The sequence below is a fragment of the Malus sylvestris genome, chromosome 12, assembly GCF_916048215.2.
Source record: "Malus sylvestris chromosome 12, drMalSylv7.2, whole genome shotgun sequence".
Lineage (NCBI taxonomy): Eukaryota > Viridiplantae > Streptophyta > Magnoliopsida > Rosales > Rosaceae > Malus > Malus sylvestris.
Window position 1 is genome coordinate 21,133,802 of NC_062271.1, and position 19,122 is coordinate 21,152,923.

The 19,122-nt window shown below is 37.4% G+C and overlaps 2 protein-coding genes across 8 annotated transcripts; both read left to right on the forward strand.

Moving 5' to 3' along the window:
• Nucleotides 1-4,637: 4,637 nt before the first annotated feature.
• On the forward strand, nucleotides 4,638-9,564 carry LOC126593277 (oxysterol-binding protein-related protein 3A-like). The gene is made up of 10 exons (XM_050259300.1): nucleotides 4,638-4,888; nucleotides 5,336-5,429; nucleotides 6,328-6,444; nucleotides 6,542-6,614; nucleotides 6,721-6,839; nucleotides 7,035-7,156; nucleotides 7,254-7,430; nucleotides 8,013-8,157; nucleotides 8,519-8,697; nucleotides 9,036-9,564. Exons 1-10 carry the CDS (start codon nucleotides 4,785-4,787, stop codon nucleotides 9,280-9,282), a joined length of 1,377 nt encoding a protein of 458 aa, XP_050115257.1. The 5' UTR covers nucleotides 4,638-4,784; the 3' UTR covers nucleotides 9,283-9,564.
• Nucleotides 9,565-11,565: 2,001 nt separating this feature from the next.
• On the forward strand, nucleotides 11,566-16,910 carry LOC126592505 (telomere repeat-binding protein 5-like). Of its 7 annotated transcripts, none has more exons than XM_050258198.1 (12): nucleotides 11,566-11,702; nucleotides 12,320-12,409; nucleotides 13,281-13,417; nucleotides 13,522-13,888; nucleotides 13,973-14,296; nucleotides 14,499-14,690; nucleotides 14,820-14,873; nucleotides 14,966-15,045; nucleotides 15,643-15,878; nucleotides 16,035-16,349; nucleotides 16,444-16,507; nucleotides 16,608-16,910. In XM_050258198.1, the coding sequence occupies exons 3-12, from the start codon at nucleotides 13,337-13,339 to the stop codon at nucleotides 16,758-16,760; spliced, it is 1,866 nt and encodes a 621-aa protein (XP_050114155.1). In that variant the 5' UTR covers nucleotides 11,566-11,702; nucleotides 12,320-12,409; nucleotides 13,281-13,336; the 3' UTR covers nucleotides 16,761-16,910. The 7 variants fall into 7 exon arrangements, with proteins under 7 accessions (XP_050114155.1, XP_050114156.1, XP_050114151.1 ...); XM_050258199.1 differs by having other exon boundaries at nucleotides 13,985-14,296; XM_050258194.1 differs by having other exon boundaries at nucleotides 13,522-14,296.
• The last annotated feature ends 2,212 nt before the right edge of the window (nucleotides 16,911-19,122 follow it).

Genomic DNA, 19,122 nt, shown 5'->3' on the forward strand with positions numbered 1-19,122 from the left:
GGCCAATTTGGCCTGGAAGAGCCCTGATTTTGATAAAACCCGTCGGAAACCCTAGTTTTGGGTGCCCTCAATTCGGCTCCATAGCAACTCCAACGCCCCCAAACTTGTTTGGACTTTGTTCCTGAGCTTCAGAGGAGTATTTTTGTGGTGGTAATTTAAGGGTTTTGTTTCAGAATTTGAGGGATGACCACCACGAACCCTTAACCCCGCCGTCTGCTTTTTGATGAATTTACACCCAAATTCCTTCAAATTTTAGGTGGATATGGAAGAGGGAAGACTAGGGAGTAGTTTCTAGGTAGTGGTTTGCTTTGATTTGTCAGAAAAATGATCGAATTTAGCCGTGATTCTCTTCGGGTCGCATGGGTCATGGGATGACCCATTTTCCCCTTCCTTTTCTCTTTTCCTCCTTTCCCTCCTTTCTTCTCTTTCTGATTAGGCAGTTTCTTCCTCTCCCCTCTCCCAATTCGTCCATCTCCCTCCTGTGCTCTCTTCCTCCCATCTCCTTTTTCCTTTCTTTCTAAAAACTCATTGGTTCCTCCTCCCACAATATGGAAGTTCAATTTAATTAACACTAAACTTAACATAACTAATTTCAAATGTTCGTAACTATACCGATATAAACTGAACTCGCAAACGGCTTTCGTCTATGTGTTCGTACCAACGGGTACTACACAAATACGCTAAAAGAATAAGTCTTACGTTTCTCTAGACGATGGTCAATGCAAGTCAAAGTCCTTGTCTCTAGGGTATTTTCGTCAATTCCCTCGATTAAAATAAATAAAAACGTAAATTTAGAGACGGGTTGTCACACCAAGCGCCCCTTCTTAATTTTTAAATGTCTGGGCATTAATTGGGACGGTGACTAGCCGCCTAGCGCCTTTTAGAACAGTGCATAAAACGAATGAAATTGACATGTTTGAATAATAGTCCACAAAATAATACTTCAATCAAAACTTTGTTAATCAAATCTGCTTTACAACTAAATGTGTTTTTTTTTGGCTGAAAATGAGGGTAAAAGCAAGCGTTCAAACAAACTATTAAATAATAAGGATAATGCCAAGAAGATCAAATTTTTATGTGTCATCAACATGAAATAAACACGCTAATAAAAACTTAAGCAATAATCTAATTATTAACATACACATAATTTGGTTTGCAAAATTTTGTTTAGAAATTTCGTATCCCTAGCATTACCCCAATAATAAATCAAGAAGGGAATATCCCAAGTCGATTCTCATGAATAAAACTAACTGAACAAGAAGGACGAGTATCAAAATAAAATATCTTAAATCAAAATCAAGACTATAAGTCGCTAAACTATCCGCTACAAAATTATTTTCTCTATAGACATGACGAAGTTTGCATTGCCAAGGTCTTAAAAGTAATTATCAGTAGGCCAAAACAAGGGGACCTAAAGGATGATTATTGTCAGCAGCTTACAACACCAGATGAACTGTGACTACAGAGTTTAATTCTGTCAGTAATTTATCAATCCTTAATCTCCATGCCAATTGTAAGCCTAAGTAGAGACCCTATAGGCACAACTTTTTTTTGGGCTTTTTATACAATTGGACTTCGTCATTTGTAAATTTTAGTGTGTGTGTGTGTGTTTTTTTTTTAAATAATAAATCTACCGCTTTTACAAAAAAGCAAAAAAGTATACTTTACAGCAATGATCAATTACAATTTGCAACATGTATCAATCGGTGACTTTACTGATCACCAACCTTTGGAAGATAATATTGATAAAAATGAAAGGGAAGAAGAGGACAAATGCTCGGTTGCTTTAAATTGAGGTTTAAGGTTGAGAGGAAGCACAAGTAATCATGTTTTTTATTAGTCACCAAAACAAGCCAACCCCATAACTGTATTATCCATTGGTGGCAAAATGATGTAAGCTTCTTCAATTCGTTCGATCTGACGGTCAAAAAGTGAGAGTGATGTGTAAGAAATAAAAATGGGTGTATGGATAGCATTATCCATATTGAAGTTAGTTATAACTGAAACAAGGCAAAATTAATAAAAGTGGGAATATGAAAGCAATGTAATCGTCAAACTAATCATCCATACCCATGAGAACAACTTACGTAAGACGAGTTCACTTTTATTGTAACACCTCGATTCAATATTGAATCCCCTTGTCCATACCTAGAATTCCCATTAAATTGTCTTGGTGGTGGTGGTGCGTATATTCATCAAATGAGTTTGCCCTACATTTTCTCCTCTCTTTTGGACGAAGAGTTCGGCCTTTGCATAAAAAAGGTAACCAAAAAAAAGAAAAAAAAGGCCGATAAGAAATGGGCCTTAGTTGATTGAACGGGCTATATTCCGGCCCAACGTTTTCGTATTTTAAACCCTGTTTAGGCCAGCCATTTAGTCCACCAACCCAACCCATTTTACCATCTTGATTCCCTGCCGGTGAGAACAAAGCATGGTGATCCAATTGCATGGTAACAAAATAAAATGGGTAAATTACATAGTAGCCCCTCATGTTTGAGGTTTATTACAACCTCATACAACATCTTTAAAACATTTCACTTTCATACCTCAATTACTATTTTATTTCAATATAATACATCTATTAGATTTTCCATCCATTAATCCGTTAAGCGCTGACATGACTGCCACATTTGTGCCACGTGGCTGCCAAATGTGTGTCATGTGGCAAAAAAAAAATTTTAATTTTTTTTAACCTGAATTTTCTCAACCAAAAAAAAAAAAAATTAAAACCCATCCCATCTCCCCACAACCCCCACACCAAGAACAAACCCATATCCTTTTTCCCCCACCCCCACCCTAACCCACCCACCTCACAGAAACCTCATTCCTCTTCCTCACCCCCTCATCCTCTTCTCTTTTCCCTCATATTCATCTTTTTCCCCTGCAACCCAGCCTAGCCCACCCCCACCTTTCCCGAGCGCACCCTCACCCACCCTCTTCCCTCCTCTACACACTCCACTCCTTAAATCCACACTCATTCCTCCCATTTTCACCTCACGAACCCGACGATGGTGGATGGGATATGGGTTTTGTTTTGTTTTAATTTTTTTTCTTCTTCTAGGTTGCAGGTAGGGGGTCAGGCGCACCCGCACCCACCCTCTTCCCTCCTCTACACACCCCACTCCTTAAATCCACACCCATTCCTCCCATTTTCACCTCACAAACTCGACGATGGCGGACAGGATCTGAGTTTTTTTTTTTTTTTTTTTTCTTCTAGGTTACAGGTAGGGGTTGGGGGAAGAAGATGAAGATGGGGGAGAAAAGAGGGGAGGAGGAGGGGGGAAGACGAACTTAAGGGGTGTTTTTTTGTTTTGTTTTTTTTTCTGGGTTGCGGAGAAGATGAAGATAGGGAAGAAGATGGGTGCGGTGGGGCGTGTAGAGGATGGAGGGAGGGAGGGAAGACGAAGTGGGTTTTGGTTTTTGGTTTTTTTTTTTTTTAATTTTATAATTTATTTAGAAGATTTAGGTTTAAAAAAAAAATTAATTATTTTTTAGCCACGTGGCACACATTTGGTTGCCGCGTCAACATTTAACGGATTAATGAATGGAAAATCTAACGAATGTATTATATTGAAATAAAATAGTACTTGATGTATGAAAGTAAAATGTTTTAAAAATGTTGTATGAGGTTGTAATAGACCTCAAACTTGAGAGGTTACTATGTAATTTACCCAAATAAAATTGACTCTATTTTATCAACTCGAGAGATCTCTAAAATCCGATGTCGTAGGTTTACATCCTACAAAGCGTGATTCTGTGTCACTACTCCCTATATTTCCAATTAATATAACAGAATCTTCATTTTCTTCACGACGTCATAACAAATTACTGTATGTCTAAAATCTAACAGGACCACAAGTATTCCACATATCTAATTTGTGTTGTTTACCCACATGGCCTAATAACACGTTCAATGATAATGGACAACGGGGCGGGGCGAGCCCAGCCGATTCTTCTAATTTGCGCCCACGTGTCTTGCGCGTCAATACACAAATCTTTCTTTGCTTTGCTTGCGCTGCCGGCTTTCCAGTGTTGGGACTTGGGACCTGGATCGATTTGATGCTTCCGCCAGCCGCCTTTATGGATTTCTTTCCCACCTCCCACGCTCTTGCCCAAACGCGTCGCCTCCGCAAATTCACTTATACTTTTGTATCTCTTGCTAATAATTCATTGGCAACAAGTCATAATAAATTGAATTTTCATACTTAATTTATTATATTTGTACAATTTATGTTCACGTGAATCAAATATAAGATATCTTTTAACAAACTGAAAGTAGACTGACGAAGCTAAAATAACTAATAATATGTATACGTCGATCGCCACATAAATATTTTCACAATGAGTTGTTGATTTGTTCATAACAAATTACAAATGAACCACAATTTACCATTAAATGTTTTTTCCAGTATACTGGTCCATAAGATAAACTAATATTTAACGACTAATTTGAGGCTGTTATAATCTAAACAATGTCAAATACACCGATACGTTGTAAAATTTTCAAAATTGAAAATGCGCGTACTCGTCAAAAGTTTGAAATAAAATTCAAAGGGAGAAAATATCTTTTCGTTGAAGTTGACTTCAAACACAAGTAGCGCCACCAGGAGTCGTTACAAATCCTCGCTGTTTCCGCTCTGAATTTAAAATCTTTGGAAAATCCAACATTTCCACCTCGCCCCTCTCTTTCTCTCCCTCTCTCTCCCTCGCTCGCTCGCTTTGTATTCCTCTTCTCCATAAGCTGCTGTGAGAGCAAACCAGAATCTAGGGTTTTTACATCGGCGATGGCTTCCAATCCCGATGATCCGAAGCAAAGCGGAGGTTTCTTCGCCTCCATGGCTTCCACTTTGACCAATCTCGGTAGCGCCATGACCAAATCCGTCAACGGGTATAAGTCAAATCCCTTTTTGATTTCATCTTTCGAGCTGATTTGATTCGTTTGGAGTTTTTGGGCACGGGGATTTGGATTTATTTTTTTGTTGAATTATGCTTTCTTGGTGTCACTTTTTAGCTTTGTTAGTGTTAGCTGTTAATATGTGCTTCCAATCTGATTCAGTTAGTTACTAATTTGGGATTTCTTTTGATTTGTTTTAGTGTTTTGATCAAATTGGGTGTCTAGTTTGCTGGATTTGGGCTGTACTTGGTGCTTAATTACTTGTAGTTCTGCCTAGTTTTGAATCTAATGTCTGCCAAATCGAGGTTTTATGTTATGTGGTTGCTCCGTGCGGTTCTGATTCAATAGCTCAGAAACTAGTTTTTGATGTGTATTGATAAACTAGTTTTTGTATGTATTGAAGATTCAGATTATGACAATCCCTGGTGTTTCAATGTGCAGCATAATGGGTTATGAGGGGCTGGAGGTTATCAATCCAGACGGAAGCCATGAAGATCTTGAAGACGAAGCAAGGAAAGGAAGATGGAAGCAGGAGGTACACTATTTGTCATGCAAATACCAATTTCTCTATATGATAGTAGACATAAAGTTAATGTCTTGGGTTTGTTCTAATATAGGTGTTAAGGGTGCAATGAATATGTTACATTTGCATTTTGAGCACGATGGTCTGCCCTCATAGCTCGTCTTTCATGGCCTTTGAAGCAGTGTTATTACAGAGGACCATACTGTGTACAAAAATAATCACATAGGTGATTTAGTACACCTCTAAAATCATGCATCATGACATTTCTAGTTTTGCATTGGAGAAGGTGGAGTTTCTTCTTTATTAGGTGACTCAGAGGAAAGTTCTCGGAAGAAATGAAATACCCAAAACTAATGATAGATCACCTATGCATTAAGCAGAAATACAATTATTTTAATACTAAAGGAATTTTAGTATTGTTTATCTCATGACGAGGACAGAGCATGATCACAGATATTAGTTAGCCTATCACCATTAGATTGTTTTTGTTTTGGCTAGATAAAATTAAGGGACACAACCTTCGCTAAACCTGGAAAGTATTTCAAAAGATTTGTAAATGTATCTACCAGCAGGCTGCCCTCATCTGGGCTTATCACATTTTTTACTTAGCCTGTTTCATATTATTTTTTTTCCTTCAGCATCAAAACCATTTTGCTGTATTCTCTCTTTGGAAATGACCTTTTATGGCCTTGAAAAGTTTCCAGCTTAGTCTTTCCAAGTCTAGTAATTCAATCAGAGCAACAATAAAGCACATAAGATGTCATTTTATTGTATGGCAGCTTCTATGTGTCCCATGGATTACTTTTATAGTAAGATCGTATTGGTGGTGAAAAAACCTATAAAATAATTCTTTCATATGCGTTCATGCATACTCATACAGAAGCTCTTCCCCTTTTTTCTTTTTTTTCAGGATCGGGATAGTTACTGGAAGATAATGCAGAAGTATATTGGCTCCGACGTCACCTCACTGGTGACCCTTCCAGTACTTATTTTTGAGCCCATGACTATGCTACAGAAAATGGCAGAGGTTTGTGTTATCTGTAATTAAATGGTACTAGAAAATCTTGGTTCAATCCAATACTGTTCTGCCCAGGAAATCTCACAGTTTTCCAATCATGTCACAGCTTATGGAATACTCCCATCTGTTAGATCTTGCAGATGAATGTGAGGATCCATACATGAGATCGGTATATGTTGGTATGTATTCTCTCTCTCCGTGTGTGTGTGTAGACATAGTTGTTTTCCACTCTCCTCTGTTTGGGCATGCACTGTTTGGTGACTAACTTATGATTGCTGTTTGCAGCATCATTTTTCATATCTGTCTACTTTGCCTATCAACGAACCTGGAAGCCATTCAATCCAATACTTGGTGAGACTTATGAAATGGTTAATCATGGGGGCGTTACATTTTTATCAGAACAGGTGTGTTCTAAGCACCAAAACTATCAATTCTATGTTTACTTGAGATTTATGATGCTTAGGCATGGAAATAAAGGAGTGTATTTTGTAAATGAATCTCATATTGTTTGGTTTGTACTTGAAGGCTTACTGTGATCATATAATTGTTGCTGCAATTTGTATTTTATTAAACTTATATTCTTCTCTTATTCCTCCCAGGTCAGTCATCACCCTCCTATGAGTGCTGCTCATGCTGAGAATGAGCACTTTATTTATGACATAACTTCAAAGGTGAAAACCAAGTTTTTGGGGAACTCAGTTGATATCTATCCAGTCGGAAGGTAACCCTATATGATCTTTCTCCATGGAGCTGAAATTGCATAGTGAGCATAATCTTTAGTAATAACTTATACAACCTTTAAATGTTTTTCAATGCAGGACGCATTTGACCCTCAAAAGAGATGGTGTAGAATTTGAATTGGCACCCCCTCCAACAAAAGTTAACAACTTAATTTTTGGACGAACATGGATCGATTCACCAGGAGATATGGTTCTGACCAATTTGACCACGGGGGACAAAGTTGTGCTGTATTTTCAACCATGCGGTTGGTTTGGGTATGACATCTTTCTATTGTAGTGCTCATCACTTGTAACATTGTTTGCATCATATGAAAGCTTATTGGGTAACATCTTGCGAGAGGGTATTTTGGCCATACAGTCAAAGTTCCAGGTCAAAGGATAACCTTATAGCCTTCTATTAAAAAGACGTTATTCTAAAATTGCGAGTCTACCTTGATATTGTCATGTTAGGTACCTACTCCAAATGTGAACAGTTATATATAACTATTTTCCTTAAACACCATGTATAACTTCGTTCTTCCTTTGGTCGTGATTGTGTTATTCAAATTCATGCACCATACGATTACTTATAGAGCATGACTGGTAAGTCGCACTATTCACATGATGCCATGATAAGAAACAAAAATCTGCTAACGCTACGATTTTAGACAAAATTGAGTGGCAGGGGAAAATTCCAAGGATTGAGGACCAAACTGATTTGAAAAAGACATGTAACTAAGCCCAGTCTTTTGGGATGAAGACTTGGTTTGGGTTCAAGGATTTTAATTATTAGTTATCAACTAGTGCATGCTCTATGTTAGTTTCACACTTCTATCTGAAGGAAATTTTTGGTTGCAGATCTGGTCGCTATGAAGTAGATGGATATGTTTATAGTTCTGCCGAGGAACCTAAAATATTGATGACCGGAAAATGGAATGAGTCAATGAGTTATCAACCCTGCGACGCAGAAGGGGAACCACTTCCTGGCACTGAACTGAAAGAGGTTTAGTTTCTTACCAGCTACACGTTGCAGCTTGTTGAATCTTATTTAGGAAAACCTGGAGTGAGCTTCTGTACTGTGCTTGTAAAGAGGAATTGCATGCACTGACTCCTAAAGGAATTGAAAGCTATATTTGTCCTTTATATGTCTGGTGTCCAGTTCATGTATGAAGTTGTAGAAACGAATAAATATTTACAGTTCATAGGTGCTCCTAATGGTTTTGATTGCCATTTTAGAGAACATACGTTAGCTATTTATAAAGCTTCGGTTTGTTTCCGATAGGACAAAAGAAATGCTAGGAAATTATTCTATTTTTTCAGTTCAGGAAGTTATCCTAAGAAATTATTGTATACCTCCATTACAGGTTTGGAGAGTGGCTGATGTTCCACAGAATGACAGTTTCCAGTACACACATTTTGCACACAAAATAAACAGCTTTGACAGTGCCCCTAAGAAGTTGTTGGCATCAGATTCTCGCTTGCGTCCTGATAGATACGCACTGGAGCAGGGTGACCTATCCAAAGCCGGTTTTGAGAAGAGCAGGTCTTGATCTATCTTTAATTCTCTCTCTCTCTCTCTCTCTCTCTCTCTCACACACACACAGACACACACACACACACTCACTCTCTCTCTCTCTCTCTCTCTCTCTCTCTCTCTCTCTCTCTCTCTCTCTCTCTCTCTCTCTCACTCTCACACACACACACACACACACACACACACACACACTCACACACACTCACAAAATACAGTACTGAAGGGATTACGGATATCCACAGCAAGCTTGATGCTTATTTTGACTGTACAATTTTACATCGATTTAGTAACACTAACCCGAATGAGGAAACTGACATCTTAAATACATCTACCTGCTCTTTGACCAGTCTGGAGGAGAGGCAGAGAGCTGAGAAGAAAAATCGACTGGAAAAAGGACACGAGTTTACTCCAAGGTGGTTTGACAAAACAGATGAAGTCTTCAAGACAACATGGGATAACATGGAAGTGTACCGTTATAATGGGAAGTACACCGAACACCGGGCTGCAATAGACAACTCAGACAGCGTCGAAGCGATTGACATCAAATCAATAGAGTTCAACCCCTGGCAATACGAGGATTTGGCTGCTGCTTAAGGTGTATCGTGTGATTGTTTTGCCTGTATAATATTTTTTTTCTTCTTATTTGTTATTCTTACCTCTAGCCGACCTCACTTAGTGGGAAAAGGCTTTGTTGTTGTTGTATTTGTTATTCTTACCTCTGCTCGCTCCCATTCGGAGTTAGTATCATGACGATGGAACTATAAGACCCACAGGCTTTTCCGACTATGATATTGCTGTGTTGTGGTGTATCTCTCGCGATCGTTTATTTATGAATAGAAGTTAAAAAAGTGAAGCCTGACTTCTTGTTTGCCTGAATTTCTTGAAATCAAGTAGCATTGTCTGGTGGGAGCATTTTAGCTCACCACCTTAAATGCAGGTAGGTGTGTATGACTATATGAAGATCCTTGGCTGCTGCATGGGTGGTGTTTTGCCTTTTCGCAAGTCAGTTTCCTGATGATGGTTATATAAGACGGGAGAGAGAGGATTCTCGCCGGATCCTCTTTGGGAGGTTCTGGGGATCTTTCAATCACATCCGTTCATTGTATATCGTGCAGTCGGTTTTTGTTAGGTATTGTTTATATTCAATTTTAAATAAAAAAAATTACAATGATTTTTGACCTTACGATATATGATGAACCGATGTAATTGAAGGATCCTTGTCTGGTAAGACGGGAAATGATTTATGTACACATTTTTTCTTCTTATACACATGGATGGATAGGCTTTTCCTGATATGACACGTGTAAGACAGCGAGCTGCTTCCAAAGTTCATGGCGATGGAGCCGTTTGTTCAGAGAAAGATTAGGGTTTTGTCTTTTGGGATGTCTGATATAAAAAGAGTCGAGAAAGCGGGTGGCCATGCTTTCTTTCTCTTTCAGTTTCTTTGTCCTTCCTGTGACTTCGTTCTTTCTCAAAAGACCTTTTCAGAGTTTTGCTTTCATCACTTGGTCCTCCCTTATCCACTCTCTCTCTCTCACCACAAAAAATTAGGCCTCCCCTTATCCTCTTGTTCTTTGCCTTAAGTTGTGAGCTTGGACCTCATTCTATTGCAAAATATAATGTGGATTCGCGGTTTAATTAGGCTCGTCTGAAAGTGTTTTTAAACTCAATCATTAATAAAAATGTAAGTGAATTATGAAAAAGCACTTGAAGTGTTTTTGAAATCCAGAATTATTTTCTATAAAAATGATTTCGGTCGTTTAAAAAACATTTTCTATAAAAACATTTTAATTTGTTCATATTCACCCGCTACTCTCTTTCTATTAAATTCTTTAACGCACATTTAACAGTTAAATTCAACAATGTATGTCATACATGCATTGATGCACACTCGAATTTTTGTGTGTGGGCATTGGGTTTCGTGGAACTTTCATATATATTGACAACCACATTAATCGCATATTGATAATTGTAAGGCCGAAGTGCAGGCATTATCAATAGTTTCAAAAGTATTATTCAAAAAGTACAGCAAAATTCACATTGGATAATCATAATGATCAATCCACAACCCAAACGTGAAATCAGAAACAAAAGCACAATTTAATTAAAAAAAAAAACGAAGATATTGACAATAAGAGTTTAGCTCTCATAACTCAATGCATGTATTTGTTGAATTATTACCCATTTTCTTCCTTTTTTTTTGGGTAAACGCAGTTTTATCCATTTTCTCCCTTTCTTTTTACGATAGAATTTTTAGTATGATTGGCAATGGTAATGTACCATCCGTACTTATATAACTTAAAAATTAATAGGATATGTGTGTTAAAAAATTATTAACTTTAAAAATAAAATTTTTCACTACTTATATAAAAACACGTAATGTACCATCCGTATTTTCGTCACAGTGAAAAATTTCTCATTTTTTACACATGATTGGTTGGTCAGATCAAAAACGTGGAAGTCGGAGGAAGAACCTGAACAAGTGCAGCAAACGTCGCCCCCCACGTACGTATAGTAAAAGTATCCGTACAGGTACAGTAAATTTTACATTATTTGCAAGTACAAATTTACCACAAAGACATGACTTTGCGACGTGATATCACGCATTCTATTTTACTTCTCATACATCTTTTTAATTTTCGACCTTCAGATTAGATGAATTAAAAAAGATCAACAAACAGAAATTATTAAGAGATGTGTGAGACGTAAAATGAGATATGTGAATAGCACATCCCATGATTTTATGTGAACAAGATAAGATTTTAACCCAGGAACCCGGAGACAGTTACACGTGTCGAGGACGCAAGTGATGTGGCTCAAACGTAGGAACTGGTCCAAACAAGTTTTGGTTTACCTGTGTAGCCGGTAAAAACCCCCACCAGTTACCGGTTGGCTCTGAAATATGGGGACGAGGTCCAAAACTTTATTGGGGGTTTAAGAAACAAGAGAAAAAAGTCGGGTGGTTTTTGTGGGGGGTTTTTGGTGATCCGACACAGACAGACCCATTTTCGTAGGTGAGAGCATTTGTGTTTTTAGACACGGATTTTTGTGTCTTTTTATGAAGAAACAAGTATAATTCTCTCTTTTGGTGCAGAGATTTTTGTGTCTTTTTGTAATTCTCTCTTTTCTTCATGAAAATGAAAACCCAGATCAGATTTTTGAATTTATTTATGTAAAGTTGATTATTTTTTTTGTTTAATTTTGTTTGCTCTGATGTGTTTTTGTGTGTTTGTACATTTGAATTTCTTGGAATTTTTGTCTGCCTAAATCTGGTCACCCTGTCCTTCTCCTGTCAAAATTAAAATATATGAATTCTAGAAACTCTCTCTCTCTCTCTCTCTCTCTCTCTCTCTCTCTCTCTCAAATATAAATATGATTTTCGAGACTGAGCGTAGCCAAGTTGGATAGACGAGGAGAATTCGGATTAGATAAGAATATTGCTCAAATAAAAATATGTAAGTATAATTTTGTGATCTGCCATTTACATTCTGACAGGGTTTAATATTTTGGTTTCATGCTGTGTTATTAAAATATTACATCAATATATATATATATATATATATGTATATATTTTTTTAATTGTTGGTTGAATAAAGAAAGGTGTGATCTTTCATTTTTGTTGGTTTTGCAGAAACTGAGGGTTCCATATCAGGCTCAAGTTATTATATGTTGTAATCTGCAATGGGTTGAATTGGAGGTTTTCCAACTACCCCTTTTACCTGTAAGCCTTCTTTTACCCTTTCGAGTTTCAACTGTCAGCCTTCTTGCCTGCGTTGATGCATTTTGCATTAATTTTTCCTTTTTTTATTTTATTTTTATACAAATGATATGAATTTAGGTCCTAATTCCTACACTTACTTATTTTTTTCCTTATTCTGAACATCTGGAAGTAATAAATAAAATGTTTGGTCAAGAATTAAAACTGCATTGAATCCTTAAAATGCTAAAAAATAAATAATTAACTTCCCAGAGTAAACGAGAGGGAGGCAGGAAAACTACATTTGCTTGCACAGAAGTTTTGGAATTTATTTTGACTATGATCTTTCGTTGTTCAGTGCTTTACTTGGTTGAATTGGTCCCGAAATTAGTCTTCTGTTTGTTTCAGAGCTCAATTTGGCTTTAAAATGTCGGGTTTCGCAGCAATTGGGACAACCACTTAGGAGCATATAAGAACTTATCTACATTATATCAGTGTTGTTAAAAAATAGTATGACTTGTTTGATATATTTCTGTCTTAGTGTTGTTAATCAATTTCCTCTCGAACTTGGTGCGTATCTATTTCGATTATTTGGCACAAGTTCTGTTCTTGTTTCATCAGGATAATCCCGCAATCCACTGCCCAGCTTCACACCATGCGTTTATGATGTGTCCTATCTATGGAACATGACAGAAACGTTAACCTATATTCCGAACGTTAATTGCTGATGAACTTCTGTGGTCTTTTTTTTTTCTTCACATGCATTTGATGCAGGACTTTCCTGGCTGCTAATTTGCTAATTCTTTTGTCTCCAGTTTCTGTGTGTATCATCATTGAATGCAGATGTGAATATCAGGTCATTACTCTTATCATATGTTTTTTTATGTTATTGCAGCGGAGGATGTTACTTTTAGCGGATGACTCTTTGTACTTGCGATGAATGTCTGAGATATGGTATTGCAGCGGAGGTTGGAATATGGCTTCAATGGCTACCGGATGCCTGAGGTTCCTCGAGCTTCTAGATCAGCTAGGGTAAATAAAGGCTCCCATGACCCATCTTAGGGTCGTCTATTGACAATTTTTTTCATGTGTATAAGGAGTCCTGATCGCATTAGTCATTATTATCTTTATTTTAGGGGAGGGGACCTATCAGGAGTAAACTTGAGGCCAATCAGATTCGTGCGTTTGAGAGTTTGGCTAGTGTAGCTGGTAAACTATTGCAGGAGAGCAAAGACCCTCTACCAACTAATGATTCTTGTGGAAAGGACCCGCATTTCAAATTTGACGTTATTACTAAAAGCGAACAATGGGATAAAGGAAACTTGTTGAAGGAAGAACCTTGTGAGTTGGGAAGCTGTGATGAGGAAACCTTTTTATACGTGCACGGGTTGCCAGAGCGCCGAGAAAGCTATACATTGAATGGGGTTTCACATTCTCAGGAAAATTTTAGTTACGAGATCAACTCGGTGTCAAAAAGTTTAGATTCAGAGGGAATGAATATTGGTAAGGGATTGGGTGCAGTTGATAGTAGAATTTTTTGTGGAAGCTATTCTAACAAAGTAGTCAACGACTCTCCCTTGTCTGGAGAGTCCATTGTAGGTCTACTTAAGAGGAAGCGAGCGACTGAACCATCACAGGATACCAGTATAAAGGAAGACAGAATCGAGTTTGTAGGCAGTTCAGAGGATGTAATGGAAGTGGAAGAAAGGCCTCATGAGCTGGTCAGTTCTGGACATGATGTGAAGACTCTGTTTTCAAGGGACTGCAAAAATCAAGGTCCTTTTCTCCGCCACCGTTCTAATATTAGAGTAGTTAATAGAGATGATGACAAAAACACCATGATAAAGGAATTTGAACACCCACCAGACAACGGTGATAGGACAATAATGAATCTGGCTGCATCCGGGCATGGTAATCGGCTTTACAATGCACTGTTGTTTTTAATGTAAAGTAGGTTTTGGGTTCTGTGGTAGCAATTCATGATCATATCAGTGTTCTTGTCTTACAATGGAAACTCTTTTTCTTGTGTACTTTCATTGTAATCACCAAACCTTTCTGGATTTTATGTTATTTATGATAAATAATAGCTCTGATACCGAATTGATGGTTTCAGATGGGAAAATAAGGCAAGTTAACCGCAATTGGAGAACTTGCTACGCACATCAAAGGTCACAAAAGATTTATCCTTTCAAAAAGAGAAAGCTCTTTAATTGGAGTCCACTTAATACATCTGATAGAGGGTGTAACTGTGAAGACATATTCAACTCCCCCGACAAGATAGTAAATGGCGACAACTGCTGCGCAGGTTCAATGATCTGTCTGCTTTCCGTTTTCAACATATGTGTAGATAGTGATATACTCTGCATTTACGTTTAGGGTTTAGATTTTAGGATGTATTCAAGTTTGGCTGAAAAGTCCTAGTTCTTGAGTGCAGCAGTTGGATCATCCTCAACGACGGGTCAGCAAGTGCCTCCCAAGTCTAACAATTGTAATGTTATGAATGTCTGCAGTAAAGCTCTACAACATAATTGTCGTTTTATGTTATGATTGTCTTACACACTCATTTCTTTTGTTAATCAGTGAAGCTTAGTATTAAATCCTTCAAGGTCCCTGAGCTCTTTATTGAAGTTCCTACAACCGCAACTGTTGGTTCATTGAAGGTTTGTGTTATTGGCTTTTCTGATATGTTCATACGTAAACTTTGTGTGCATATTGTTTCTTTAGGCCTAGTTCTATCTTTTGAGGGGATGGCGGTGGTTAAAACTAAAACTACTGTGTGGTTTTTTGAATTTCATATGAAACATCAAGTCAAATCAAATGTGTTACACCCGAGCGATTGAAGATTACTTCAATTTTTGTCATACGATTTTTTGACATTATTCTGGTTTTCCTTGAGCTGGATAAATTAAGCATGGTTGTCATATATTGATGTGGGTGATTGTAATTTCTTACACCGAGCAAGGTTGGTTGGGTGGAGTGTATAGTTTCAGCCCTGGGTTTATACTTTTTGGGAGCACTAGTGGCTGAAGTAAGGAGGCATTTCGCTTTTTTGGTTGTTCATTGCTGGAACTTAACTACTAGGTTATGATTAAGAATCTGCTGAAGGTATGCAAATTCTTTCCTTGTTTGCGTATTTGATGTGGCATCTTAATTGTGTAGGGGAACAAAAATTGATCCATAATACGGTTCAAGATATCTTGTTCTATCATTTTGTCTAGATTTATTTGGTGATATCTAGTTATGTAATTTTTCTGCAGAGGACAGTAATGGAGGCAGTAACGTCAATACTCGGAGATGGATTACATGTTGGCATCCTGGTCCAGGGAAAAAAGGTCAGAGATGACAACAAGACTCTACTTCAGACAGGGATTTCTCAGGATGACAAGCGACATAATTTGGGTTTTATATTGGAGCCCAAACGGGCAAAGCTTACGTACCCTCCATTCAGTGAAGATCCATCTTTGGTATCTGGCAGGTCTCAGGAGTTAACCAGGTGACCATATAAAAATGTGTTAAAACTTATGATTTAAATCATCATATAGTAGTTCATGCCCCACACTGGGTAGCTCATACTCAGAATTACTTCTGGTTTTCAAATCTTAGATTTAATATCGCTGCTTATCTTTATGCCAGTATGTTTTATTGTCAGGCATTCGACATCTTTGGTGTCACAACCGGGGACTTCAGATGTCTCAATGAATCCTCCAGTACTCAGTTTGGGTGGCTGCAATGATGGAGACTTCAAGGAAGTTCCTTCTCTTGCTAGTACTTCGATTGGCAAAACTCCGCCAACATGCCAAGCTCTTGTTGCAGTTCCACCAATTAGCATGAAGGCATTGGCTGTGGTTCCTTTCCATCGGAAATCTGGGCATCAAGAGTATGTACAGCGCCGAATGAGGAGACCTTTCTCTGTTCCAGAAGTAGAAGCATTGGTTCAGGCTGTTGAGAAACTTGGAACGGGAAGGTTGGTTTGAACTTTTATTATAATTATTTCTTTTGTTATGGCTGAGGAAAATTAGTAGCACGATGCTGATTGTGAGAATTTTCTTCGGTTGCAGGTGGCGTGATGTTAAGTTGCGTGCTTTTGAAAGTGAAAAACATCGAACCTACGTGGATTTGAAGGTTGGTGTTTATCTGATAATTTTTTAGTAGAAGCAAAAAAACGGAATGGTTTACAACATTGTTGCCATTTAACAAAATGTGGAAAATGGGAATGGGGCAGGACAAGTGGAAAACACTGGTGCACACAGCAAGGATCTCCCCGCAGCAAAGGAGAGGAGAGCCGGTTCCCCAGGAGCTTTTGGACCGGGTCCTTGCCACCCATGCCTACTGGTCTCATCGGCACGCCAAGCAGCAGGCGAAAGCGGCGGTCTGAGCCCGGAGCTTTGTAAAAGAGAACTGGAAGGAGAAGGGTATATTGTCTATATGTAAAGATTACAGACAGAAAACTTGACATGTAAATGTGACTTGATGTAAAATGCTGCCTTTAACTTGACCCACAAGACACCAAATCTTTTTAACTTGACCCACAAGACACCAAATCTTTTATTTCCCAGTTAAGTAGTGTCTTGTGATTCAATGCACAATTAAATTTTCAAAATTTTGAGGGTTTTGAATTGTCAGGCATACCTTAATCTTGTTGTGTCTACCTAATACTTTGTTTTCTAACCTGTCTCCCTAAAAGTCAATTTCGTCAAGCCATTTGAAGTAATAGTTTTTGAGTTATTCTTACACTTGAAAATTCGAGAGGTACTCTTTTGTAATTAATTTGTCACGGAGCAAGTTTTTATTGGACAGGTGGTTCGGTTTTTTCAACACGTGGCAAATATTGATTGGTTGAGTGACGTTACGAAATTTGAGACTATGAATAGATCATAAGATTGAAATTACGTGTTCATAACATTAAATCAATCAAATTAAACAGTTGATAAGACGGAAGCCTAATCATCAACAGAATCACAAACACACATTATTAAATACATAACTAAGATCTATAAACAAGAATCCTCAGGGTGTTGTACTAGATACACGTGGTTCACCATTGGTGAGACAAAGGAGCATGTGAAGGAATTTCAATTGGTGGATTTCTCATCTGTGTTTTGGGAATCCCATGTGCTTAACTTGAGTTGATCACTTAATTAAGCACTAATTAAAACTAGAATTATTATTTAAATTGAGTATTAGGTAGGATGATCCATAATTAATAATTAGAGGATTCGTTTATAAGAAAGTCTTGTGTATTTGGTTAATGGAAGTTGTGTATAATGCATTGAACTTATAAATTTGATAAAGTATTAGAGTTAATCTTTTGCATCTGCAAATCACGGTTAAATTGTTTGTTTGTGATGAGAAATTTTGTGTAACGGTCACACTGTTACATGGATGCTATTGGTAGTTTGATACGTGTCTACTCCACTTAGTTATGCGGTCTGGTGATTTTTTTTTCACTTGCACTTAAGAGATTTTAGCTAATGAGAGACATTCCGATATCATAACATGAACCGAAAAGCAAACTCTAACAGACCTTCTTCCAAATAACATAATTGTTTTTTCTTCGATCTTTTCTTCTTATCTTTTAATTTATGTATCTTATGTATTCATCTTTTATTAATTTTTTTATTCATAATATTTCTATTTTTGGTCTCATAAATGAAATGACGAATACGATTTTAATTTATTCATGTCATCCTTTAGTGTAAATATATTAGTGTATAAAAAATGTGATAGTGATTAGACACAAATATAAAAATTTAAACTGATCGAATAATAACAGATACAGTGGTGAACAAAAATATTCTAAGTTGAAAACGGCACTAACACTTTTTATCCTATTGCATTTGCCCTTTTGTTTTTAAGTGCAGGATCGAACAAATCGATGAATGATGAACAAAAACCAAAAAGAAGTGCACAGTACACAGACCACAAACGCACAAACGCACAAACGCACAAACGCACAAACACACAAACACATGACCAATCCAAGTGAACGAGTCAACCTCCGACGGGAACGCTACGTTGTGGAAAAGCATTTTCTATCACCTCACCGTCTGTCGATGAGAATTAAAAACTCATCCTTTTCCCTAGGTGCCACTTTCTGTTTGTGCTTTTTGAAAGATAGCCCCATCGTCATTTCTCCTGCTACTTCCACTTGCTATTTCTTTCCAACCAGTTACAAAATAAACAATTTAAGTTGACAGGCTGATAACATAGCTTGGTTACTGTTTAATTAGATAAGATGACGTCATTAAACGACACGAACATGACAAACATGATTATTGCCAAGTTTAATATCATTTGTATGTGCATACACACAACTAGGGAAGGTCAAACTGTATTGGGATCCTTCACTAGATCCCTTTCACCTTCCCTATTACATGAAGTCCTTTTAAATATTGTGTGGGCGTATGAATGATCTAGTTCTAGACCTTAACGCAAGAATTTCTCGATAAATAGAGGGTTTTTTTTTTTTTTCCTTTCAAAAGTGAATGAAACGGGAGAGCAATTTATAAAGATGGGTTTGTTCATTTTATGGTGTCCTATTTCTCTTTTGACCATGTATTATTAGACCAAAACACGACATTAGTAGTATATTTATTTTATATAAGTCGTTCAGGATTTTTTGATGAATTTTTATCCAAAGTTGAAAAGAGTAATGAGCCACGTGGGACAACTCTCTGTTTTCATATCAACACGTGGCCACTAGGAATAAACACCGTAGTTGAAGTTTACGAGAGATT